The sequence below is a fragment of the Microtus pennsylvanicus genome, chromosome 19 (genome assembly GCF_037038515.1).
Source record: "Microtus pennsylvanicus isolate mMicPen1 chromosome 19, mMicPen1.hap1, whole genome shotgun sequence".
Lineage (NCBI taxonomy): Eukaryota > Metazoa > Chordata > Mammalia > Rodentia > Cricetidae > Microtus > Microtus pennsylvanicus.
Window position 1 is genome coordinate 3,816,450 of NC_134597.1, and position 27,808 is coordinate 3,844,257.

Sequence of the window (27,808 nt, forward strand, 5' to 3'; positions counted from 1 at the left end):
GGGTCTGTGTCCCCAGCCTGATGCCACAAGCTTGTATTCCGGTTATTTGGGTAGCTGATCTGACAACAGATCGAGAGGTCCGGGCCTGCTAAGGCAACTTGGGAGCGACCTTATTCAAAACAGAAATGCAAAAAGGGCTGGAGAGGCAGCTCTGTAATAGCACATTTTGTCTGAGGCCCTAGGGTTTTTGATTCTTCTGTACCACGAAAACCAGTAACAACAATAGAGACAGAGTGGCAGAAAATACGATTATCAAAAATCCATCCATCCGACTGTTCATCCATGCATACTTCAAGCTGGTGACTTCAGAAGGGCAGCACGGTTCAGAACAGTCTCTCCCTCACAGAAGCCACACAAGCGAGGGCACTGGAGTCTGAGACAGTAAGAAGAAGCAGGCAATTCTGTGAGCACATCTTGTCTTTCTAATACGAAAGGCTGACCCACGGGAGAAGACTGACGCCCACCCCCAACCCAAAGGTAAAACAAAAGGCATACACCCCTTTGTGGAAGACGCTTGTGGAAAGAATGTTTTAGAAAACTGTGGAAAAATCCACATCCTGAAAGCATTTGATTACCCAGGATTGAAAAATGGGACTTTGCTCAGTGGCAAGAGTACAAATTCATCCCGGCAAGGCTGGCTTCTGTGGTCAGGGGCGCACGATGGCTTGGAGGGAAGGCTAGTTTGGAAGGGCAGATAAACTGGGCTCCAAAACAGATTCATCAGATGTTATCATGACGTGCCCCCCATCCCTGCACCTGAAGTTCTCCGACACGCTGAACGCTCCGAATCCACAGTCTGAGGAGGTGACAAACAGTTTCAAGCACAATTTGTCTCCTGTTTTTATTCCCTGCTCACCGAGTTATGCGCTGCTAAACATTTCCAGAAGACTGTCAAAACGTAAGCATCCCAAGGTTTACACAGGCCACGCCATTAAATAACATATAAGCACCAAGATTTAAACATTGTTTTCCAGCAATGCTAAATATTTTAGCTAAGTAAAACCTGAAGCTTGAAATGCAATAAGCATTTAAATGACTCTTTTCTGGCCAGAATTCTTACTTTCCCTGTGCGACCCTGGCTGCTGGGCTGAAGGCGACCCCAGGGAGCTCGGCAAATGGTTGTGGGTTAGGAGACGCAGCAAGGGCTTGGCGACAGCGCGCCACCCAGCTTCAAGAAACGCAACCACGACTGGAAACCAAGAAATCAGTGTGTTCACTTTGTGGTCAGCTTCACATTTTTTCCTCTCCTTGGAAACAAATTAAAAAGGCAGCTCGAAAATCAGGCCTGTCTCCCACCTCCCAAGTCATCGTGAGCTGGGGCGAGAGCAGAGCTGGAAGGCTCCAGGCTCTACACTAGGGGAGGCTGGTTCCCTTGGGTAGGCACGAGATGCCTACGGTGCCTCAGCCTTGGGGAGGGGGGCGGCGACACGGGACTGAATGCAGCAATGACAGCAGCCACGCCGCCCCAGACATGTTGGGCTGTCACTTTGGGGAGAAGAAAAACCCAGAACAAATTTCACGTGGTTTTCCCCCACATGGTGATTGCATCCAATTCTAGGCCTGTCACAGGCATGCCACCCACAGAGCAGGAGTCATGGAAAGTAGGCCTCCTTCAAAGACGCTCAAGTCACTGCCCCCCGAACAGAAAAAGCCAAGGATTTCAAAGAAACACGGACAACGTGGTCCTATCAACACCGACTTCTTCTTATTCACTGTGTGCAGAATTCCCCTCAGCCTCACAGAAGCATAAGCAAAGCCAGGGCGCTGTCCCATCAAACCCCACAGCTCGTAAAGAAATGGGTGGACTGTGTACTTTTTATGAGGTCTGGGTCAGTGGTTTTTTTTTTTCCACGAGAATCTGATCTTCTATAAAATTTCCAGTAAGTGTCGAAAGGGAATGTAAGAACTCAGAACTCAGAGGCTTTCCTCTACACCCCAAGACCAAAGCCGGAGCCCCGAGTTTTATGCCACCCTCACACGGGCACTGGTCTCTGAGGGCCATATGCGGTATCATATCATGTACTGGAAAGCACGACTCTGTTATGTCAGAGGAAGGAGTCATGTGCACACATGTCCTATTTCTGGTAAAGGCCATACCTATAATAGATGTGCAAATGAACATCTTATGGGTGTGTTGACTCTTTCCAACGTGAAGACAACTCTGTGTGTCGACCTAAAGGAGCAGGGCTGGGAATCTTGAGTCTGAGAACATCTATGCACACCTGAGTAGATCAATCAGTATCATTTTGGGGAAATGACTGTTGTTGAGCATAACCACAAACCCTTTTTAAGACTAACTTCTTCCAACATCACCATGAGGAAAAGATTAGCAAGGGTAAGATACAGCAAAATATGGTTCTGATACAACCCGGTAGTAAATTACAAATATCATTTCAGACTAGTTCTTATGTCCAACTTCCGCTGAAGCTTTGCATTCTTTTAATCGTCATGGTAAGAAGCTGTAGCAAGCAGAGCTGGGGGATGGTCCTGCCAGTCAACTGCGGCTGTGCAAGCATTGGGACCACGTTTGCACCCAGCAGTCATGTACAAACCCGGGACTGGAGGCCACTCCCATGTCACCAAGAACAGGTCCCCTCCTGGTTGTGGGTATGGGGACACGTGGATCCCTAGAGCTCACCAGCCAGTTAGGGAGCCAAATTGTTGAGCTCTAATTCCATGAAAGGCCCTCTCTCGGGAATGAAGATGGAGAGCGAGTGAGGAAAACATCCATGCTGAACTCTGGTTTCCATACATATGTGCACACATGTGCATTCATATCTAAACACAGCCAAACGAGCACGTGCTTTCCTAACACACAAACTGTCTTAAGTATTACAGGTGACCAGGGTGAGATATTCTTCAGGAGTTCTTTCCCTTCCTACTCATCCTAAACCATGCACATGAGCTCAGTAGGAGCAAGATATCCCCAAACACGGCATGAAGAAGAATCCACTGATGATAAACATGTTCGTCATTCCTCATGGAAATAGACAAGAGCAAGCAACCAGTAGCTTTAAAAATAGTTTATTTCCCCCTTCACAAACACATAGAGTATATTTGTCTGACATGATCAAGATAAAGTGATTTTAAAGGTGAATGGGTGCCTACTATAGAGCCGGGAGCAGGCTCGCCCCAGCGCGAGGGGGTGGCATTATTCTCAGTGTCTGTTAAAATTGGCAGGAATCAGCATGTGTTCATCATGTAAGCATTTACCCCAAATCAACACTCTCAGGAGCAGAACTGTGTCTCAGCTTCTTCTGTCTCTACAATAAGAATGCCAAAAGCACTTCCTTAACATTCAAAACTTTTCCCTAGTAGACTTGGTACGAGTAAGAGAATATGATTACTAAACATCCTCAATGTGGCTTTCATTATGAAAAAACATGTTTCACATAAAACCTTCATAATACAATCCAGAGGCCAAATTTGTGCATGTTTAAAATTTGAGTCCAGGCTAGATATTTGTTTTTTTTTCTTACAGTGTTTTTCATTTTTATAAATATATTCCCAGCCTTCTACTTCTTTAAACATCCTCAGAACTCTTCGCTTTAGGAACCATGGTTGCCTTTCAGTAGACTCTGTGAGACCATGATTCAGGTAGGAGACATCCCTAATTTCCCTTCAGACATACTCCAGATCAAGTTAGTGGTGCCCAAATCCCAGTGTATAAAAGATACAAACATAGGTTTGTGGGCAGAGGGCCAAAGAATAATTAGGAATAATTCCACATGATCTTGGTACAAAAACATCCAGAAAATGAATGATTGCATTTAATATAAAAAGCCTTGACCTGAATTTAAATGAGACAGATGCGGAAGGGGCGAAGCCACGCTTCAATCTGAGATGGGGCTCCCTGCAGTTCCAACCGTTCAACAGCCACATCCAGGTCAGTCCGCCTACGGGCCCCCAGCAGTCACATTTGAGGTAGATGCTGAAGGCTTGAAGAGAGGTAGGTAAAGTCCAAACCTGTTTTCAATCCCTGCAAATGTTGCAACTGCCAGTTTATAGCCCCCTACGTGGTCAGGATTGGGAGCAGGCAGAGTGATCCGGGATTTAGGAACTGGTTCGGATCCCATGGGCTTCCTATGAAGAAAGGAAAGTGGTATCAACTGAGTGTTTAAAAAAAAATCCCAGTAGAAGCCAGGTGGTGGTGGTGGTGGTGGGGCACACCTTTAATCCCAGCACTTGGGAGGCAGAGATAGGCAGATCTCTGTGAGTTCAAGAACAGCCTTGTCTACAAGAGCTAGTTCCAGGACAGGCTCGAAAGCTACAGAGACCCCTGTCTTGAAAACAACAACAACAGAAAATTCCAGGAGAAACCAATAAAACCATGCAGCATAGAGCAAAGACTGGACTCTAGTCAGCTGAGGGCTCCCTTTGACAAGACCTTGCGGACATTGTCGCAGGAGGCAGACAGCCTCGTGGGCTTTTCTCAATCAGAATTAGTATCAGAGGGTGCAGAAATTTAGCTGTATGTTCACCAGGACACTCACACTCCTCCAAAATCCACGTAGAACCATCGCTGTAGCAACTCATACGTCAGCAAGGTGACACCAAACTGTGGCGAGGACCGGAAGACACGAGCTACAGCAGAGATGGAAAGAAATACAGATACCATTAGATCATTTACAAAAATGTCCCCGATGCCAAAGGGTTAGCTAAGAACCAACGCCTTCCATACCAGCAGCTCCCTTCCACAGAGCTTTTGGGCCTTCTTCCCGCAGTATCTTTCGGAAGCAGTCGGTCACACCGCTGTAAGTGGTCTGGCCAGCTCGGGCAGCCACCTGTAATCTAGTCTTGATAACATCAGCAGGGGTCACTAGAGATGCTGCAGGCATACCTGTAGGCGAGACACAATACCATCCTCACTATATAAAAATAACGGTGCTCTGAATGGCTGGCCGTGGAAAGGAAAGAAAGCTAAGAAGCCAATGCAATGAAATGCCCATTTTGCTGTCCTCTGGAAAGCACAACATGACAGACCTGTCTGCGAGTGTCCACCACCCCCTCCAATCTTCATTTCTTATTTCTATTCTTAAATACATAAATATTTTCAAGTAATTATTTATCCGTAACACCATTTCAAGTGGTTGAGAACAAACAGAGAAAGTGGTTTTCAAAAAAAAAAAAATTTTTTTTGCTTTCCTGTTGAAATCAGAACCTCGCAAAGTTATTGGGTCTGATTTTTCAGAGGTGAGGCTTATTATATGTTTCCTCTTCACGGTTTCCTGGCGGTTGGCAGTCACAGGAGGCTGCCTTCTCTCACACATCCAGCCACCCTGCACTCCAAAACCCTAACCTCTCTTACCCAAGGCTGTAACGATAGCAAAGCAAACAGTGTGAGCCTGCGTGGGACGCTCCCACCGCTCCTTCCTCCTCACAAAACTCACACAGCTAGAACGTTTTAACACAAGGCTTCCAACTTAGGCAGGCTAATAGTCAATGAGGAAGGAAAACAACAACAGAATCCCTCCCAAAATTACCAACGGGAAAATTTTCTACAGTTGTTTTTATCCAAAAATGGGGCAACCCATGTTTGGAGTTTTGAAAAGGGAGACTGTTCAGAAAATACTGTCTCTTACGGTTTTATTACTTTTCCATTATGAACCTATTCCAAACCAACCTGGTCAGATGCAGATGCATAAATCTCCTTTGCTTTTTTTAAGGCTTAATAATTCTGTAAGAATTTCTGTCCAAACCAACATGGTCTGGCTTAGAACTCCATCTGGCCCTTCGGCAGTCAGCTTTAAAGTCACAGTGCGAGCAAGCACGAGGGGCGTGTAACTGTGGCCTCCATGCTCCCAGACCACGAGAAAAGCCCGGCCTCTTCCTCAACTCCGATACCATCAGTTCCTAGAAACAGCCTGTTACAAAGCGCTCTGCAGCTTTCCATGTGAAAAGTTCACTTCACTTTCTACCCAGTGCTCATTGAAGAGTCGCACTGGGCTTCCTATGAGCTTGGAGGAGGGATTCCTGTCATTTTGAGCCAGGAATTTACCCTCTGACATGATGAAAGGAAACACAAAAAAATGCTTAGAAACCCGCTGTGTTCACAGTACCAGTCATTTCGCTTTGCTTCCTGGTTTAGAAAGAGGCGTCTCCTCTAAACATGGAACAAAATCCTTCTAACCACATTGCAGGTATGATCAGCTGGGGCTGAGAAAGACGCAGGCGATAATGGGGGGAACACTCTTTATCACAAACGTTTCCTGACCATGAGAGAAGGACCGGAGAGGAGGAGAGTGGGAAGAATGGATCTGATTAGAATAAAGATGCCTGAACGAAAATGCTAAAAGAAACACAGAAACTACTTAGTAAGTTGTCTGGCAAAGCAGATTAGGGTGTGGGTGGGTGGTGGCGGTGGGGGCGGGGTGCAGAAATCCTACAACCCAAACACAAGCCCAGCCATATCTACCTGTAGCCCCACAGCCCCTAAAGGATGATGTCTACAGTCTAGGAGCCACTACGGACATCCCTGTAGAGACTTCTAAGGTTGACAGTAACCCTGGAAAACTGGGTTCCGCTGCTCTAAAACTTAGCGAGGCCAGCAACAGATCCTGCAAAGGGCTTAGTCACCAGATAGCTGAGTGGACAAAGACTCCAAGTCAATTTGCCCGGTCATTCTCTGCTTTCCAACGTCTGAAGCCAAATGGGTGAAATGGTCTGGGTGTAACAGGAGAGAAGAAGGTAGAAGAATACCATCTGTGTCCTCCACAGGAAGAATACAGTCAGCCTGCTTGGTTCTTTATTGATAAGACTCACACGTGCATGGCCCTGGACCATGCACCACCCTAGCAACAAAAATGATACCCAGTGCTCAGTAGCTAATAAGAACAACTGTGGGGTTTCCATGGAACCAGAAATGGCAGAAGATCACTGATAGCAAAAAGAAATGGCGACTTGGTGAATCCAGACAGCTTTGGGGCCAGAGATACTAATTTTTGTTAAGTATTAACATTAATAAGTTTGTGCTTTTCCATTTAAGGCTTAAAAGGTTAGCACAGGTTTCTTTTAGCTCAAGGTCCACAGGTTCCAAATTCACCTCTTGGCTTCTATCTACATGATTGATCAAGCTACTAGGTTGGCTACTGATGGCGATGTGATACAGTTCCTCATTAAGAAGGAGAGAATCTAAAGTTCTGGCTATACTTCTAAGCTGAGATAGAGAAAGGATGTAACACTGGTGATGCCCAAAGGTTGGGTGATACTGTCACACTGAAGATGAAAGCCGAATGAAAGTGTTTGTTTTCACTTAGAACACTGAATCCATTTCATTGACGATGGCTCCTGGACTCATTCCTCATGTCCTGTGTATGTTTTCTAGCTCCTCCCCTTCCTGTTACTTCTTTAAAAACATGACGTAGCCATGGCACACAAATATCTATCACACGGGTGTGCCTCTAACACACACCTTCTTCCAGCAGGTCAAGGATGGTAGCTCACTTTGCTCCTGGCCTTTTCTTTCCCTCACGTGTCTCCCTACAGCTCTCTTGCATAATAAACACAAACGCCTGAGTCAGCGACAATTTTGAGTGATTTAGAGCTATGACTTTTCTGTCGATGCTTCGAGTTTCCCATGCTGTCTCCTCCTTTGGCTGCAGAGAAGGGAGCCTTACAAGAAGAGTAGACAGACACGGGCTCCGTCTTCTTCCGGGGTGCTGCTAAGCCTGGGGATATCACTGTGGTTGCAACCCTCATCTCCCGGACAACTGGCAGGTAGAAATGGCAGGAAGTGGGCCGCAGATGAGAAACCCAGCTTCTCTGACACACTTGTTGGCTGTCCTCTCCGGACCCTGATATCCAGGGAACTCTTTTGAAAAGACAGTAGACCTACGTGTCTCTTCAACGCTCGTATTCCCACCTCTGTAGCTTTGTGCCACATTCTAGAGCGCTGTCCCTGCTGTGTCTTTATTTCCCAAATGTCTAACTTTTTCTCCTTTTCCTTATTCTTTTCTCAAGCACCCAAGCTGTCCTCAAACTCTTAATTTTCCTGCGTTATCTTCATGAGTGTTGGGGTCATAGGTGAGCAGACCTCATGAGGCTTGGTTTTCTTTAGTCAGATCTGATTTTATCAAACAGAACCATATAGATCTTTATTGACAATCGTTTCATTAATTAAGAAACAATACCATTCAAGGTCAACAATTCTGGTTACAAACTGAGTGCAAGGCCAGCCTTGGTTGTCCTAATGAGAAACTGTCTCAAATTAATCAATCACGTAATCAATGTATTAGACCTCGAGTCCATCCTCAACACCTCAAATAAACACAGAAATTTAAAATGCCACAGAACTTTACATGTGTTACGACAGGTCAATTTCCTGATTGTGACCTTGTATGATAGTTATGGAAGATGCAAGGTTCCTAGGAAGAGTGAAAGATGACTATATTGTTTTCACGACTTCCTGTATACTTACTTTTATTTAAGAATAAAAAGTAAGACACAAAGAATCCCTTCTGGCTTCCTAATTACAGCTCTTGCAAGTTCCCCTCTGGTCCCTAAATTACCGTTCTCTCTGTAATTTTTCAGTTCGCTTTCCTTGCTGCCCCTTCCTGTCTGAGGATGCCCGGCTGTCTGCTGATACTCAAAGTGAAATTGTGGCCTGAGCAGCCACTCTTTTGGCCGTGGGTGGCACCTGTCACACTCCAGACCTGCTTCCCCCACCTCTCTCCATTTTGGATTGGAGATTATTCATGTTGAAGGTGCTAAGGTAGGCTGGCAGGGCTGAACCTTTCCCAGATAGGTAGAAAGCTGAAGGGTGCAGCGAGAAGAATTTATCCCCTACTCTGCTGGAAGGAGCTGTGAATTTATGTTCTGCTGCACCTGTGGCTGAGGTTCGGCATGAGCTCATGCCAGGCCCTGCTTTCCATCAGTTCAACACATGCTCTTTCCGGGCCGAGGGCTCCCTTTCTTCACTACACTTCTAGGTTTGAACTTACGGACAGATTTTGCATGAAGCTCTAGATGACATGGGGAGCGGCTAAGCTGGCTACCTTACTTCTTTTAGAATACCCAAGGCACCTACTGCTCACTAAGAGGTCAAGAATGTCCACTTTGGCTTTTCCGTTATCCTGCCAGTGCTTTGACTCAGTCTGGTTGCTTCCTGAGTACTGAGTGCGGTTGCTGCTTTCACGGTGTATTTCTCGCAGTTTAAGGTGTTCTGGAAGGAAGCTGGATCAGTATGTACACTTCACCACATGTGTCTCCGTTATTTTTATTCTCAAGGCTCAAAGAACTGAATTATTCCATTATCAAATCTTCTGTATAACCAACCACTCCCCTCTTAGGATTGAATAACATACCTTGAGCCACAAGCACCCAAAAAACTTCTTCTGATCCACACCGAAAAAGAAACATTAAGTGCTTGTTTAAAGCCGAGAAGCTCTGGAGTAGCAATAAAGGAATATCAGGTGTGGCTAGTTTTATGTCAACTTGACACAAACTATAGTACTCTGAGAGGAGGGAACCTCAACTGAGAAAACGCCTCCATAAGATTGGGCATAGGCAAACCTATTAGTAACTAATGGGGGAGGGCCCAGACCATTGTGGGTAGGGCCACGCCTGAGTTGGAGGTCCTGGGCTTTATAACAAAGCAAGCTGAGCACGCTCTGGGGAGTAGGTCAGTAAGCAACACTCCTCCATGGCCTCTGCATCAGCTCCTGCCACCAGGTTCTTGCCCCGTTTGAGTTCCTGTCTGGACTTCCTTCAGTGATGAACAGTGATGTGGAAGTGTAAGCAAATGGACCGTTTCCTCCCCGAGTGGCTTTTGGTCATGGTGTCTCAGCACAGTAATAGCAGCCTAAGTAGGCCACCAGCTAAGTGCTCAGATAACAGGATGGAAGCGGGGCTGAAACGCCAGCCCAAGGTGCTGATGCCTCCAGAATTTCAAGACTAGTGTGCTTTCATGCTAAAAACAATCATACTTCGTACCAGCAAACTCAGTTCCAGGAATCCATTTCTCCAATAAGACAGATCCAACCCCCCCCCCCCAAAAAAAAAACAAACTTTAAGCCTAAAGATCGGCTTTGTTTTGATAAAATCACTTTATTTGGACAGTTGTAAATATCTCTGATTAAGAACTATATGATTCCATCTTTTTACTGAATTCTATTTTAAAATCCTGAATTGTATTTATCATTTCCAAGAGTCTTCTGTTTGTGTTTTTTTGGGGGGGGGCATCACTCGGGCAATATTTATTTGTTTATTTATTGTCTTATTTATTATTTATTTAGTCTCTCTAAGTTTATTAAGCTGTTAATCTTTGTCTTCTTTAAATTCCTGGAACTCTCCGATGACCATTTGTGATTGTTTTGTGGTTGTTTTTGTTTTTGTTTTGATTCTGTGTTCTGGAGTTCATCAAGGTAAGTCTCACTGGCAGACATTTCCATGGGACTGGTAGATTTGGGGATGGGAGATGCTGCTGCCTTAATCTTTCATATTTATCTATTTGGCCAAGAGATCTGAGCATGTGGTCCTCTTTCGTTAGTTCTTGTCCAATACGGACAGAGCAGGTTGGGACAGGAGAGGGAAATGTTCAGGCTAGGTTGGGCCTAGAGAAGATGGACCCAGGGGACTGGTTGGTGCGCAGGGTTAAGGTTAGGGACCGTGTCTTAGTCCACAGGGGACTGGGTTGGTGCGCAGGGTTAAGGTTAGGGACCGTGTCCTAGTCCAGCTTGAGTTAAGGGCTAGATGTAGGGGCAGCAGTGGTATGAGAAGGGAAGCATTAGGTAAACTTACCAGGCTAGACCGCGGAGATATATGTGCAGAATCTGGCTGGGTGAAGCAGTTGAATGGAGCATGGAAGGGGCTCATAGGTTGAAACAGGCAAGGAGAGTCCTAATCCAAGTCTAGAGATTGGTAGCAGCATAGACTTGGCTGGGTCATTGGATGTGGGATTGGGGATAGGCTTGGGGGGATAGGAACAGTGTACGGAGGGAAGAACCAAGAGGCCTCATCTAGCCAGACCATATTCAACAGACTCTCACTCAACCATGTTCCCTGCTCCCTTCACAACAGTTACAAGATGGAACAACCTAAGCATTCTTCAACTGACTAATAGATAATAAAAATGTGGTACATATACACAATGGATGCAAATGGCTATTATTGCTTGTCAACTTGACTGCATCTGGAATGAATTACAATCCAGAAATGGAGGGCACATCTGTGAGAAATTTTTTGCCTTGCTTTGAAGTGATTGAATCCACTTCTTCTATTGACCTTTGAAACAGGAAGACACGCATCTTTGACCTTGACATTGAGGCAGCAAGGCACACCTTTAATCTAGGTCATACCTTCTGCTGGAAGTCTAAGTAAGGACATAGAAGAAGGAAGATTTTGCTGTTGGCCTGCTTTCCCCTGCCTTGTTAGCACATTCCTTCACTGGCATTGGAGCCTACTAAGCTGGAATTCCTACATATACTGAAGACCAGATGAGACATCCAGTCTGGTGGATTAAGCACCTACTGGTGTCCCGGACTTTCTATTCATAGCCAACCATTGTTGATTAGCTGGGTTGAAGCCTGTATGACATTCCAATAAATTATATATATATATATATATATATATATATATATATATATATATATATGGGATATGTGTGTGTGCGTTTGTGTGTGTGTAGACAGAAAGATTCATTCTATAAGTTCTTTTCCTCTAGAGAACACCAATACAATGGTATACTATTTAGCTGCAAAGAAAAATATATTATCAAATCTGCAGATAAATGTATTGAAGTAGAAAAAGAACATATTGAGTGACACACCCCAAACAAACAGAAAGAGAATATTACATGCTTTCTCTCATCTAAGGTTTGTAACTTCAAATCTTTAGAACCTAGCACATAAGAAGTAGGGCAGTAAAGAGGGATTGGATACAGGTCAATGTGAGGATAGGCGCTTCAAAGAGGGATGAAATGGGCAAAGAAGAAGGAGGGAGGAGAGTAAGATAATAAGGATATCTGAAAAAAGCATGAGGAATCATACTATTAACTATCTACTTATTAAAAAAATTCCTAGCCGGGGAGTGGTGGTGGAGCATGCCTTTAATCCCAGCACTCGGGAGGCAGAGGTAGGTAGATCTCTGTGAGTTTGAGGCCAGCCTGGTCTACAAGAGCTAGTTCTAGAACAGGCTGTTACAAAGAGAAACCTTCTTTCGAAAAAGCAAACAAACAAAAAACCAATTCCTGTAACATATTCACACACATACTCACAAATAGTTTAAACAAAATTTTCCCACCTGGGCTGATGATGCCACCCCAAGAGTCATAGACTATCTAATAAAAATCTCAACCAAGGCATGAAACACCCTCTTGAGTTGTCCATCAGTATTGTCTAAGAGACATCTAGAATATTATAGGGTACTCTTAGTGCTAAAAGTTAAGTTTCGATTGCTGAAGATACCACACGCTTCAGACATGGACCAAGAGGACCAGAGCTGGGATTTAACCTGAAAGATTCCTCCCTGATGACCATCTTTCATGGTACCAGAAGGCACCATGCAAGCTTTGAAATGAGAGCAGTAACCAATAGTCCTACCAAACTATGATGTCACTGAACCACAACAACCGGCGTAACAGAATAACCCTCAGGGTGCAATAGTGGCACATATTTCTTAGTGTAACCAATACCTCTCTAATTTGACTTAAGGCCCAGTCAACAAGAAATGAATTCAGGCCTTGGGCTAGAAACCTAGCCAACTACTCATGACTAATGAAGCCATGGATCTTGGAGGAGAACCTACAACTGCCAGTTTACTAAATAAGCATAACCCTCAAGTACATTATAAATATTTGCCCTTATACCCACAGAGAAGTGTAGTTCTCACCCCTCATCAAGGAAACTTCTCTTTGCAAAAAATGAAGACCATCATAGAAAATGTAGTAGAGTCATGGAACCAATCTTCATCTGATAGACTTACAACACAACCCCTGTATTTAAGGCTTACATTATTCATGGAAGAAGGGCAGATAGATGGTAAGAAACAGATGAACAGAAAGTTTGCTGTAAGGTTCTGTCTCCTAGATGTCTTACCAACCTGACCGTCTGTCTAAACATAAACAAGGATGATGGCAACAGTCATACTAACGTGAAGGAGGAAAACTTGAGACCTCAACCCTATTTAATTAAAACAAAACAAAACCCAAATAATTAGAGGCACCTAAGGAATGCTGAAAGCAGGAAAAATAGTCTTCTCCAGGAAAAGAACACCAATTGGCTTTCCAATACCAAATAGTCAACTCTAAAAACATCCATACAAGTAACATATAGATTAAACAGATTGTATTTATGTATTTAGAACACACACACAAACAAAACAACAATTATGGAAAAAGACACCATGAATTTGAAAAAGAATGGTCATAATGGGGACATAGGAAAGACTGTGGGGCGAAGAGAGAAAGAAAGGGAAATAATGTAATTATATTATAATCTCAAAAAATTATAATGAAAAATAACAATAAGATCCAGCTGTTAAAACTACGCTTAATGACAAAATAAAATCACTATAGTTGAACTTTTCTGAATACTAACATGATGGCAACTATTTGAAATGTTTGTCTATTATTCCACTTAACCCTCACAATACTTTTTTTGTGTGACGCTAAAACAGTTACCATCAAATCTGAAAAATGGATCAAGAGGGAATCAGTGATTTGTGTATGTCATAGGGTCTAAGTGGGGATGTGAATCTGACCCTTGGAGACTGACCCCACAGCCCATGCCACCAACCATCACCCTACAGCAATCAACCATGCTGAAGACACAGTGTGACTGAAGCCATCTAAACCATCCAAGGAGGAAGCAAAAGTGTTAAGTGAGGCTGGTGAGATGGCTCGGAGGTAAAGCCATCACGCCTGACAGCCCATGTGTGGTTCCTGAGACCCACACAATGGTAAGAGCAAACTGACTCCCTCACTTGTCTGTGCACTGCAACATATATATCTTCATAAAGTGCATGAATAATTGTAATAAAAAATATAAGTTAAATAGCAACTCTCTTCCAGTAATTTTTGTGTGTACCCCTGGTTGTCCTCAAACTCAGAGATGCACCTGCTTCTGCCTGAGTGCTGGATTAAAGGCATGCACCACCATCACCCAGCCATTTTGAAATATTTTATAGTGAGCTATATTACTTTCATAATCAGCAAAAATAAAATAAAATAAAAAAAAGAAAGGAAATATTCAGATCTGGTAACATGCGCTACCTAGTATATTCATACCTAGACGTAAACCTGGTTCTCAGTGTCTGCTTTCCCCAAGAGGAGAGTTAAATGTTTTAATAGTCTGAGGAAAACAAGGTTATGAGAGAATCTTTGACCCTGAGTTGAGCTCTCATCATCTTAATCTCATATTTGGTACTTGTGGAGTGATTTAGGGGGAGTCTCATCTAGATTCCATCTTCATAGGTACTGAGTACATGATACATGCTAGTCACTATGCAAAGAGCCTCCCATGATGCTCCCCTCCCTGAAATACAGGCTGGACTCTACAACGCTGTCTCTATGCAAAGCTGAGGAAAAGAAACCTATTTGGTCACACGTCAATCAGTGGTACTTAGTTTTCCATAGGCCCTACCTCTGTGAGCCAGAGCTGTTCTGTCCTGGACAGCTGAGAACGCTAGTTGTTTTCAGTAATAATGAAAGCGGGAGACTACAACACTCGGGGAGGGAGATGTGGAATACAGAACTCCTACTTTCATTCCAGTTCAGCCACTCGTTCACTGTGTCCTGAGCGGTCACATTTCGCTTAAGCTCTGGACAAGTTTACACGCAACAATTTGTTTAGATACCTTTAGGGCACAAGTATTAGAGAGTTCAAGCCAAACCATTTTCATTCTTGGGCCATGATGGAGGAGGGTCTATGTGTTACTTTCATTGGTTAATAAAGAAACAGCCTTGGCCCTGATAGGACAGAAAATTAGGTAGGTGGAGTAGACAGAACAGAATGCTGGGAGAAAGAAGCAGATTCAAGCAGACACCATAGCTCTCCTCTCCGAGATGGATGCAGGTTAAGAATATTCCCGGTAAGACACTCATTAGAAATGGGTTAATCAAGATGTGAGAGTTAGCCAGTAAGAGGCTAGAGCTAATGGCCCAAGCAGTGTTTAAAAGAATACAGTTTCCATGTAATTATTTTGGGTAAAGCTAGCCAGTGGCCGGGAGCTGGGAGGCAGGAAGCACCCCGCTGCTCCATCTACAGGGCTACTAACTGAAATTAGGAAATAATATGGAACATGAATTAAAATCTACCAATACCACAGAAAACAAACAAGTAAATCAACCAATCATCAGTAAATACTCTAAAGCTAAAGGTCACTTAATAATCTAACTTGACAAAATAATTAATTTCTTCTCTGTCCCTTGAAAGCTATTTAAAAAAAGTCATTAAGACTCTGTCAAAAACTGTCAGAAAAAAAAAACAACAAACAAACCAAACAAAAACCCTGTCTCTGTAGTATGATGGATGGGGTTAGGGCCAGAGGCTGGAGGCTGGAGGCTCGGGGTGGGTGGGGGGAAAGCACGGCACTGCATGGATGAGACTTACCGGCTATAGCGCCAGCTAAGAGCAGGCTTCCCGGGCTGACCTGCCCGTCTTCATTCGCAAGGGAAGCCTTCACGTGTGCGTAGCAGGGGAAGTAGATAGCCGAGAAAGGAATGTCCCGCAGAAAGCACGCTTTGGCACCCTGTGAGGTTTCGCAAGGGGAAGAAACACCACATGAAACACACATCCCACTGAGGAAGTCAGGCTTCTCTGGAACTCACCTCAGAACAAAACATCCCCGGAGAAGACCAAATCGGTACTCACGCATCGAAAGGAGACAGTAAAATAACCCGCATTCTCAAAGCCACAAGTTTGAGTCTTGTTCCTCCAAACACAACTAGATTTGTCCTAGGCTGTGAGGACGTGGGAAAGGGGAGTTCTCGTTTTCTCTAAGGCCAAGATTCCAATTAGAACAACTTTGGAACTCTGCCTGTGGCTCTCTTCAAGTCTCTGTGGGGGGAAGATCTGTTGGCTGGTCTAGAGTAAAAGAGGAAGCAACAGTCAAGGTGCCTCTCTGTTTATACATCAGTAGAAAGACAAGCTGTGGAGGTGCAAAAGGGAAATGTCCAACTTTGGTATCATTTGAGAATCTGATAAAAGTGCTGGAGTCTTTCCCAGAAAAAAAATGACGTATGCATAAAAACAAATCTTTCCAGAGAGTACTAGGGTTTTTATTCGTTGCTTAGGGTTTATGAAATATTGATAAATACCTACCCTAAAATATTTACCATAATTTTGACATATTTAGGAGCTCAATATGGGACAATTAACTTCAGAAGTGAAGTTTTCACTAAATAATTTCTGATGCCAAAATCATGCCATGCTGAGTACCCAACCACTGATGATACCAAAAACAGAATCCGGCGTTACGATGCGAATTACAACACACACACCGTTTCTTAGACTGAGTGGGCAGGAAACCATCCCTTTTCAATACTGTTTCACTCACAGATTTCTAAGGCTCCAAATTTCTACCAATTAGAGAGGTTCCCAAAAGAAGATAACGAATTCATCCACACTCAACAGGTCTAGTCCCGTCCACTGGCATGCACAAGGTCTAGTTAGGCGACGCTGAGGATTCCTGTCTGAGGTTGGCTAAGTCGGTCAAAGGTCTTCAGGCCACTTGTCCGTCATTCACTCTTACAAAGACATTTCACTCCTGACTCAGTCTTTTTTCATGGAAACTGTTATTAACCCAGGTCTACTGCAATTTAATTAGTTGTCTTCCACGAGTAATACACGCGGAACTTTAAACTTAATCCTATAAAATTTAATCCCAGTTTAGTTCAACCTTCCTACCAGAACAAAGGCTTAGAATCTGGATTCAGTCCAGATTTGACTGAATTTGGATATTCCTCTTTTGACTGACCCCCGGAGACTTTATGTGCTCACTCTTCATGAAGGTATTAGGAAAAGGGCTGGCCCATCTCAGGTACTGTGTGTCAGCTCATGCAGACTGTTAGGTGACTAGTAGAAAGTAAGTACGACAATATCCACCATTCGAGTCTCATTTCCCACATGTAAAATGGTGCCCAGGACGTTTATCTATCAACTGCATAGCTGAGGGTCATGTTCCAACGGCACCTTAGGTATACCTGCAGACAAGCCTAACATGCAGATGCTAAGACTTTGCTTTGGGGAGGTGTGCAGTAAAAGACAGCATCAGCAGCTATATGAATACTCAGTGCTTACTTTAGGGTTAGTTCTTTAAATAAGCTTAGAGAATTAATATCACTTTTTAATTTCTCGCTTTCTCCTTCATTCTGATTCTTGCTTCAAGTTTTCGTGTGAGTTTCGGTTATCTGAACACACGTGTGTGCTGTCCACAAGGTGCAGACCAAATACGCGGCTCCAGCAAAGACCAGTTAAATACGGCTCCCTCCCTTCATGTGAGGGAAAAGCAACTCACACTATCCCTAAATTAACTGTGAGGATTCCTTGAGAGGTATGATTCTTCCTATGCATTGTCCTTTATATTATGTTTAGCCATATGGCTCTCCAGAGTTACATTTTGTTGACATACCTCTGTGCTGCCCTTATTTCTTTGCTAACAATAGTTTTTCTTAAGGAAGCTAAATTCTTATAGAGAAATCCCGCTATAGAATATTATGTTTGTCTAGAAACCTACAAATTTAATCTGCTGTCCAATGTTTTTGCTCATAGAGATCACCTTGCAAACACTGTAAACATTTTAGAGCCCTGCCAACAGAAATAAGCAACAGCTCCAGAGCTGAAGCCACACAGGAGTTGCTCTGGCTTGTTCCGCTCCTTAAACCCACAGTGTGTGGCTTTCGCTTTGTTTTGACCTGGAATGATTGAGTGTCTCCCTCTGTCTTTAATTGTGTGGCTTATACTTTTATTCTACTTGCTTCTTTAAAACTCATATGGCTCAAGATATCCTGAAGATAGGTTCCTCCATTCTCACCCTTTTCAAAGCTTTGCTTTTCTAGTTTCTTCTCACTGATACCCCTAACCTCTCTCAGCTAGAGCTATCAATGCTCCATTCATCTGGTCAGTCATGGTCCACCTATCGCTCCTCACCTTCTTTGATGACTGCTGTGCTGGGACACCAACCTTTCAAATACCATCTCTTTATTCATTTCAGCCCCAAACACCACCCTCTCTAGTGGGCATCTTCTAAGCAGAAGCTGGACAGGCATGGATTCCATATGGCTCCACACTGTCTACATCTTCTCAATACTCTTCTGAGATTTTCCTAACTGGGATTCTGCCTATTTCAGCATAGGTGTTGCCTGCTTCATACTGGAAGGAACCAGGGATCAGTTATGACTACCTGATTTAATTTATGAAACACCTAACAAAATCTGTGGCTTCCAGGGACGCTCTTGACAACAGTGATTTTTTTTTTGCTTCAGTGATGTCTGTGGAAAGAAAGGGTACAACTAGAAAGCCCACCCCCCAAGTTTGGAATGTGCTGTTAGCTTTCTACAAGGGCACTAACTCCTCTGAAAATTATTCTAGAAAGCAAAACGATCATTTCAGTTGTTGAGACAAAGATCCATTATTCATTGGAGACAGACAAGTTGCCGTAGAAAACAGCCATTTTGTACTAGAGCGCTAAAGACAAAAAAAGGGGAGATTGGCATGTTTCAGGATTTGTAGATTCAATGTGATCAAAAACCGGGTACAAAAGGTGAGGGGTGCAAACTTGGGACCTAAAAAGTGCACACTGTCTTCCTGAATTCTTGAAAGCATGCGTCAATCCCTGTGAGAAGCGGAACTCGGCAGTAGAAGAGATGAACAGCGCGGGAAGACAAATGGCCTGGTCCCAGGAATGAAGCTTTAGCCTCAAAAGAAGAACAAGCCTGGGAGAAGCAGAGTTGTACCTGTAACACAGTGGGTGCCGAGCAGGCTGGACTCGCTCAGGAAACAGGCAGTGTGGTCAGAGAACCCAGAACAATGTTAGGCTGGGTAAGAGGTCTTGGGTTGCTGATGATCTGAGAAGACATGAAAGAACTCCCACTGTCCCTGCTCCACAGGTGGGACGGCCAGAACACACTGCTTCTCTACCTATCCGGAGAGCAAGAACACCCCAGAGAGGATCCTCCGATACCGTGGGGCAAGAGCTGAGCACCGGGGACAACGTTACACTGTAGAACACCAAAAAGAAGAGACGCTAGTAGAACTTGAGGGAAAAGTGAAGTAGCCACCGTCACAGAAATAAAGGGACAAGTGTGGCCGGAGGGTTGTGCTTCCTTGCCTCTGCTCCGGTAGCCACCTTTACTGTTCCCTAAACCTATACCTGTGCAAGAGACTCCTTCAGCAAATAATTCAGAAGGTGCCTTAGCTTCTCCTCAAGGCATCAGAATCCAGCCTTCCTGGAGAGGGAACTTGAAAACCTACAGGAAAAGTCAGGCTTATCCAGTTTCCCTGGCCTCCTCTCCTTGACCACTCCTTCCAGGTCTCAGTCACAAAGCCAGTGCCAATTTGCCGGGACCGCCTTAGGCAACCCCTGACCTGCTGAGCCCACACAATGGAAAAGTCATGCAGGATGTTAAAAGGCTCTTTTAGGTTCCGAGGGTGAGGAAAATGTTTCTCCACCAGATTCCCGGATAAATCCTTCGCTCTGTGAACACCCGGTTTCCAGCACAACATGAGTCTGAACCTGCTGGCTTGAATTCTACTTGCCTCCATGTGAAACCTTTACTAGGTGATCAAGTCGTGCTGAACGAGCACCTCTGTAGTAAAGAGACAGGCTGTGCTATCTGCAGCCTGTGTTAGCAACATGAAAATCATGACGTTGGCCATCAAAAAAATTAATAAATTATGTAGATTGACTGTTTAAATCTTTAATCTTTCAGCCCCCCGTATGAAAATGCCCAGAGTTCCTGGCTCCTCTTTCACTAGTTATCTGGGTGGATTTTGCCCTTGTTCTCTGATTGGCCTTGAATTTTCTGGGTATAGTAAAATGACATATGGAAAATCACGAAACACAAAATACAACCCTCTAACCTAATCACTAAAGTACCCCTATCTCCAAAGAAGGGAAATTATTAATTTTTTTCTTTTCAAAATGAAAGGCCCGTTGATGAACAGATGGGAACGATAAAAAGCATTTCCAGGCAACCTAATAGGCAAATAATCTTGAGCTGCCTACGCTCCAATTTTGGACTCTCTAACGTCTTCTTCACCATTCCTCCTTAAAGATAAGGCAAGCGTCTTCAAGGTGGGCTCACTCTAAGTTCACAACCCACAAGTGACAAGGTCAGTTAGTGGTCTTGAGGATGCTGTCCATGAACATAGTATCTTCGCAGCAAAAGAATCATCTTATTTACTTCTCCTGCCTTTTTGATGTGGACACAGTTGGAAGCCCAGGGGAACTTTAATCAATTCTTAAGTTGCTGGAATCATCCATTCAAGTTTACTCTGGCTGTTCCGCTGGGTACAAGACTGTCAAGATACAACACATAAGACCCGCACCCCCATCTGTCTCTTACACACACACACACACACACACACACACACACACACACACACACCCCAACATTAGGCATGGAAGCCAGTCCTGTTTTAGCTGAGGAAACCAGCGCTGAGCGATAGTACTGATGAAGATGTCAGAGGCAGGGCAGGTCTTTTTGCATGCTAATTCCTTCTTATTCTAGCAGTACCTGCAAACACAGCTCTAAACAGACTATTCCTAATACAGAGAAAGGTAATTACACTCACAAAGGCACCTCTGTGTCGGGCAGGCTTGCACCAGGAGCCAGCAGGTCTGGGGGACTGGGGCTTAATGGAGACTCCGGCAGTGAATGCACATTGTCTAGCATGGGGGAGAATGCCAGACTGGGGACCCCCACAGTATTCAAGACAACAGTGGTGCACCTTGTCTGAGGAGGTTATTTAATGCTCCTGGCACCTGTCATCAGAACCACCCCTCTTTCCCGACCTTACAGGTTTAGAATTTATTTGGCATGCATAATTGTATATTTTGATCTGGAGCTGCAAACAATGGGCAGCGTGTCATGTCTTGATCCCTCAGCATTCCTCTTGGTTCCCCTCAGCCACTTAACCCTTCCATGCCCAGCTTGGCAGCAGCAGGCTTTCTGTCCTAGGCTCAATACCCAGTTTCACTACCCCTCTGCCCCCCCCAAAAAAAGAAAAAAGGAAGCTATGCAATACACTTCAAGTAGAAGGAGAACTGCTGCCAGGGAAATAGTAGCAAGAGACACACACAAGGAAGGGAAGACACTGGTTCCGCTCAAGAACTTTCCTATGCGACGATATAATGTTAATTATTTGCAACTTGAACAGGACCTTGCTGATCACCTCGGCAGTGTCCAGACCAGCTAAGGGGATGGCAGTACTGCTAAAATCAAATAAACTAGCCACCGACTGTCAGAGAACAGCCAATGACTACAATTTGAATATAAAATATAAGTGCCTCCCATTTGGTTCTAATCAAGAGACATTGATGGCATTATTTTCTTCTTAATTCCAGCATAATTCTAAAAAATTATCTTAGCAGCTCAGGGTCTCTTGATGGAGAGGAAATACCCCTAACTGGCTCAGTTGTTCTGCGACTGTAAACTGCTTTGTCACCAATAGGGCTGTCACTCAGGCGGACCAGAAGCCCTGAAAGTGTGTGTGTGTGTGTGTGTGTGTGTGTGTGTGTGTGTGTGTGTGTGTGTGATTTTAGTCCCATATCACTATGACAGCGCTAACCTGTGGAAAGGTGTTTCTCGAGACATTTTTCTCTCCTCTCCGTCCCCATCCTTCTAGCTGCACCATGCCTGCCAAGCCTATTTCTAGTCTGCTTTCTCTGTTTAGCTTAATACAGTTTATGTATTTATCTCCCTCCTGTCCAGCACACATTCTTCTGATTACTTAAATTAAAAGCAAGCCTCATTTTGTTTCTTGATTATTAATTACAGCTGAAGATATTAAGCACCAATAGTTACCATTATTTCTACATATATAAAAATCAAGACAATGCTACTAACTAAGCACCTGCTTGTCCTTCCATTCCTTCCGCATGTTTACCTAGTATCAACTTTCCTTCCATATTATGTATTACTGTCTATTTCTAAATGGCGCTGGATTGGCATTTATGGCTGATGCATTCTAGGAAAGGACCCTGTTGCTGAGCTACATCCACAGCCCTCCAAGTTCTTCTCTTCACCGTGTAGTCCTGTTTAACTATGTAGACCAGGCTACCCTCAAATGCAGAGACCCGTCTGCCTCTGCCCCCTGCATGTGCTACCATTCCTGGCTTATAATTCCTTTCTTAATGCCTAACTTGACATGCTCACTGAGTTTTGTCAATCTTCAAAAATAAAAATGATAAAATAAAAGGTTTTATTCTACCCTTGCTCCTAAAATATAGTTTTTCAAAATAAAGTTTAGTTTCCCGTCATTACACGAAGACACCATGATGACTTTGAATCTGGGGATGTCATCTTTTCTGGTACCCAGGACCTTCTCTGCAGCTGTGTGGCTCCCCACTCGGAATGAGCCGCACTGAGATTGGTTATTCTGATTCATCCTGCTCTTTTTACTTCATTAGTCCTGGGGCATCTTCAGCCATCTCCTTTCCTTCGGTCTTTTATACTTAGTAAGCCATCTCAGATTCCCTCAGAAACGTTTTCTGAATGAATCCTACCTTACAGTTCTCTAATTCTCAGAAACGTTTTCTGAATAAATCCTACCTTACAGTTCTCTAATTCTTTATTCAGCAGTGTTCGACTCTGGCAAGGCCACTTGTTCAGTTTAAAATTCTCACCATCATAATTTTATTTAATAGTTTTTTTTTTAAAACAAATAAACCTTCAATTTATATTTCAGCTTAAAATCTTTACATTTTTGTATGTTTAGACTATTTGCTATTCTTGTAATCTCTTAATGCTTTATGTGACTTGAGATCTTTTATTTCCCTTGGTACAGTACCTGAAAAGTCCTTTGAGGTTCGGGTTGAAAGTGAGCTCCTCTTAAGACGAGTGTTTTATTCTGTCAATCACACAGGGATACTCCCCCAAAGAAATATAAACTTAGCGTGTACACTCATTTCAGATCAGCATAGGCCTTCTCACTGTTAGAAGAGGGACTCTCTATCCCTTTCTCTCTTCTACTGACAAGCAAGGCCAAGTCTCTTGCCACCTAATGAGGGAGATGCATGATATTTTGGCACCCGCCAGGTATAGCTTTCCGAGAATTGCAGTTCTATGGGAAGGTCCTTTCGCACCAGGAATGGGGTCAGGAGTGGTGCTCCAGCAGAAGGAAGGCACATGCCAACAGGACTGGCTCTACACATGGAGGGCTGAGCTCTGAATGTCCCCTGAAATTCTGAGGGCCTCACCGTAAGCCAAGTCATCCCCCTCCCATTCTCGGCACTGCAGGCATCACCAAAGTACTTCCTGCTGGGGTCGCCTAACTTCTCCTCCCTCACGAACTCACGGAGAGGCTTTTACAAAGTGTGTCACTCAACATTCGTAGCTGTTTTGACTCGTATGCTCTGCCGATGGCTAGAAACCCTATAGAGATTGACTGCAGAAACTGTTCGTGTTGGTTGCTTCTTAAGCCCATCAGGTTTCCTTCAGAACACCAAATCACAAAGGCAGTGCCTCGCCATTAGCCTCTCCTTTCTCCTGGCCCTCTCAATACACTCAGGTTACGGCGGATCCCAGCTAAGCCAGAACTCTCTTTCAGCTTTAACACAGACACAGTCTGAAGAACACTCACTTATGGTAGAGAAGATGGCTTCTCAGAATGGGGAGAAGTGGAGGGTTTCCAAAGAAATAAATATTCAAATGTGTCATCATAAATATGGATCTGATTCTAAATCATGGTTGCTCCGTGCCAAATCCAGGACACTGTAGGTGGCAGAGCACTGATGTGGGAGTCCCCTCTCTGTGCTGCGATTACCATTAATGAATCAAGAAACTGCTTTGGACCTTATATAGCAGGGCAGAACTTAACTAGGCGGGGAAACTAAACTGAATGCTGGGAGGAAGAAGGGCGGAGAGAGAAGACATGGAGCCACAGCCGGAGACAGATGTGCTGAAACTTTGCTGGTAGACCACGACCTCGGGGTGATACACAGATTAATGCAGACGGGTTAAATTAAAATGTAAGAGTTATCAAATAAAAAAACTAGAGCTAATGAGCTAAGCAGTGGTTTAAATAATATAGTTTCTGTGTGATTGTTTCAGATCTGGGTGGCCAAGACAAACAAGCAGCTTACTATACCAGAGTACAGGCCTTGAAATGAGGACTTTCTCTATGTCAACTTATGAATATTATAGGCACATTACATGTAAATTTAATAATTAAAATAAGTATAGTAATTACCATAAACCTAGTTGAATACGCAGCATGGGGTCCTCTAAAGATGTGTATACAAGTTCCCTAAACTGATCATTCCCCACAGGCCTCGGGCTGTCAAAGACCTATCTTGTTAATGCTTTGCTAATTAACATTTGTTAAGCAGGCTGTCCTTTAACTACATACCTCAGTCATAACTATAAACCAGAGAATGAAAGGCTGGCTTAGTAGAATGAGGAACATATCTGTTACTTCTGGAAAAAGGGTTTTCAGAGTAGCCTAAGAACAGGGTTTACAACAGTCTCCGCACATGGCAACATGCACATTAAATATGGCCCAACAGTTTAGGTCCTGTAAGTTCTTTACAAAGAGAACAAACTGAAAAATTAAAACAACAAAACTAAATACAGACTTGGTAAAAATGTGTGCCTCTGGAAAGACAAATTCACAGAAGCCTAGGTGAAAATAAAGTAACATCTTATTGTCATAGCCCTTTTTGTATTTAAATTGTCTGTGTAGACTAATAAAATAGCTGAAAGAAGTTGATGGGACTACAATGATAAGTTTAAATTCCTCCATGGCCTCAAGATTGGCCACACTGAAGGCAATGAATGATACCATATATATCTTTGCAACTTCAGTTAATGGAGTATTTGGGTGCAATACTTGGTTACTAAATAGAAGGAGGGCTGCGGTGGTTAGTGGAACTGTTTGAGAAGGATTAGAAAGAGTGGCCTTGTTGGAAGAGGTGTGGGAGTGGGCTTTGAGGTTTCAAAAGACCACACCAGGCACAGTCTCTCTCTCTGTCTGTCTCTCTGTCTCCCTTCCCTTCCTATCCAATCACTGCCAGTAGATCAGGATGTGAAGCTCCTGGTTACTGCTCCAGCACCATGCCTGCCTACTTCTCACCATGATGATCATGGACTAACCCTCTAACTCTGCAAGCAAGCACCCAGTTGAATATTTTCTTTTAAAAGAGTTGCCTTGGTCACGGTGTCCCTCCTCAGCAACAGAACAGTAATTAAGACAATGGTCCAACAACCTTTTGTTTTTTAAGCATCACATTTCCCCAACACTGAATTCTACTTGAATTGTTGTACACAAACCATATTTTCAAAAGTCACCTCCATTTCTTTTGCTCTTCCAGTGTTCTGAGCAGGCAGACGTGGCTGAACCTACCTGTGATCTCGGTGCTGAGGTGGGTGCTGCAGGGATAAGGGCTCAAGGCCAACCTCCCTGGCTACACACAGAATTTAAAGCTAGCCCGGGCAATAGGAACCCTTACCCCCTCAAAAAAACAACAACAAATGAGGAACTAAATGGCCAAGGTAGCACGCTCAGTCTGAGTGATGGTGATGGGAGGGGAAGGAGAAGGGGATAGTTTACTGCAGAACCACCGAAATTTCCAGGGCTAGGGAAAAATGGAAAGAAGATGGTAGGGATTCTTTCGTAATCGTTTAGTTGACATCCTGCAACTGAAATTATAATTAATGACTAGTGCACCGTCACATGTAGTGTGTGCTAAGCTCCATCCAATGTGCTCTATATGCACACAGGAAGACTATTTCCATGGACACTTAAGGTACCATGCATGTCTTCTTTCCTACCTGCCTCAACAAACCTTAATAGGTATGTTGACTTTCTAAGAGAGATGTGGCAGAGTTTGAAGTCCAGACTCATCACTTAATTTATCAGATAGATGACATTGAACAAATCACCTAAACCCATCGAGCCTTCCTTTCCTCAGTAGTCTGCCTGGTGGGCCACAGTGAGGATAAACTGATAGAAAGCAAACACAGCTATCAGCATGGGCCTGGGAGAGGAAGCCCTCCGTAAACGGGAGCTAGAGTGAACTGTTCTAGCCCTGGACCCCATCTCTCTACATCCTGAACATGCTGGCCATATCTGACCTTTGCACTTCAACTGTGTAAAATCCTGCCCTTGTTGAATCTCTCTTCTGTCTATGGATGCACAAGTTCTACCAACAAAATAAAAGCAAACAGGCTGGGAGGGGAGCTGAGTAGTACAGCATGTGCTTAGTATGCACTAAGCCCCCACAGTGATTCCCCAGCATTACAAAACACAAACACAACCAAAATAAATAACAATCACTAATGCCACTCATTATCCCTTGACCATTTTTCCCATAGCTTTTCTTTCACGGTAAAACTCCTAGGCTGAGTAGCTTATAGACTTGTATTTCCTCATAAATGTGTCTACTTCTATGATTCTATTTACATTGGCTTTACTCCCCCCTCCCCGCCCGAGATAGGGTTTATCTGCATAAGATCCCTGGGTGTCCTGAAACTTGCTTTGTAGACTAGGCTGGCCTCAAATTCACAGAGACCCACCTGCCTCTTCCTCTGCCTCCTGAGTAACACCATGACTTCCTAGAAAACTGGCTTCTTAAAGACAACCATTGACTTCCACCTTCAGCTCCTTCTTTCCCTCTCTTGCCAATCCTCCTCCTCTCTCATTTCTCTACAATGCTGCTTATTACAGCCTCCATTTGAGAGCTGCACTGTTCTGTCCCTGACCTGTGACTCCTGCCATCTCAGTGAGGGTGGTCTCTGCATGCCATCATCAGCTTCTGCGGCCGGAAGATATCAATACTCTTGTGGTTTTGTGCCCACGGATGACCCTCACACAAGATCTTCGGCACCCATCCCTCTGCCTTCTAGAACCTTCAAGAGGAGAAAAACTGGACAGGGATCAGGAGAGGCTATCTTTGCTCTGCCCCTGTGTGTCTGGGGTCACCCAAATAAGCATCCTCACATTTCTGTCCTGTCTTCCTCAACAACAGGGAGAAGAACAGCTAGAAGATCTTTTAAAAGTTTCTCGAAGCTTCTCGAATTCTAAAATCTAAAGACCCCCATTACCACCACAAAATCTACACTTACTTTCTCCCTTTTGTTACTTTCCAGGACTTTGCACTACTGAAGCTTCCTTCAAAGGTACCCTCATTTCTATCCCAGCTGCCACTGTCAGGTCAGTCAGTGTTCCTGAGTCCCAGCGGATCAGAAAAGGGAACAGTTTCATTAGTTCCAAGAGGAAGATAAGGATTTCTCAAGATTGGAAGACTTTTTAAAAACATCAAACCAATGTGCCAGCCATTCTCTAAGCTATATCCCGTTCAGCAGATTGCATATTAAATGCTGTTTTGTTTCACTAATCTCTTGAATGTGTTATTATGTATTTCCAACATCTCTACAGTTGGAAAGAAACAATCATTAATAATAATAGGAAGCTAGATTAAAACAACTGTCTCTGCAACACACATGTGTGTGCGCATGTGTGTATGCATTTATACATGCATGTACATGCATCTTAAAAACATTCCACGTGGTTATTAAGACAACAGAAGAGACTGTACATGCACTGTGTTTAGTGGCACTGAATTTAGAATCAGTGATGTTCTGGTGCAGTTTGGGCTATGGAGAAATAAGAGTTTTATTCATACGTCCTGGGTGATTTGAGCTTTCGAAATG

The 27,808-nt window shown here is 43.8% G+C and overlaps 1 protein-coding gene across 1 annotated transcript in view; it reads right to left on the bottom strand.

The window, feature by feature from the left end:
* Positions 1-3,008: 3,008 nt before the first annotated feature.
* Slc25a13 (solute carrier family 25 member 13) overlaps positions 3,009-27,808 on the bottom strand; it is a 166,978-nt gene continuing 142,178 nt past the window's right edge. Inside the window, exons 15-18 of the mRNA XM_075953627.1 lie at positions 15,546-15,684; positions 4,682-4,840; positions 4,494-4,584; positions 3,009-4,083 (exon numbers count right to left, since the gene is read on the bottom strand). Coding sequence (XP_075809742.1) covers positions 3,897-4,083; positions 4,494-4,584; positions 4,682-4,840; positions 15,546-15,684 — 576 coding nt within the window. The 3' untranslated portion in view covers positions 3,009-3,896. The remainder of the gene's footprint in view (positions 4,084-4,493; positions 4,585-4,681; positions 4,841-15,545; positions 15,685-27,808) is intronic.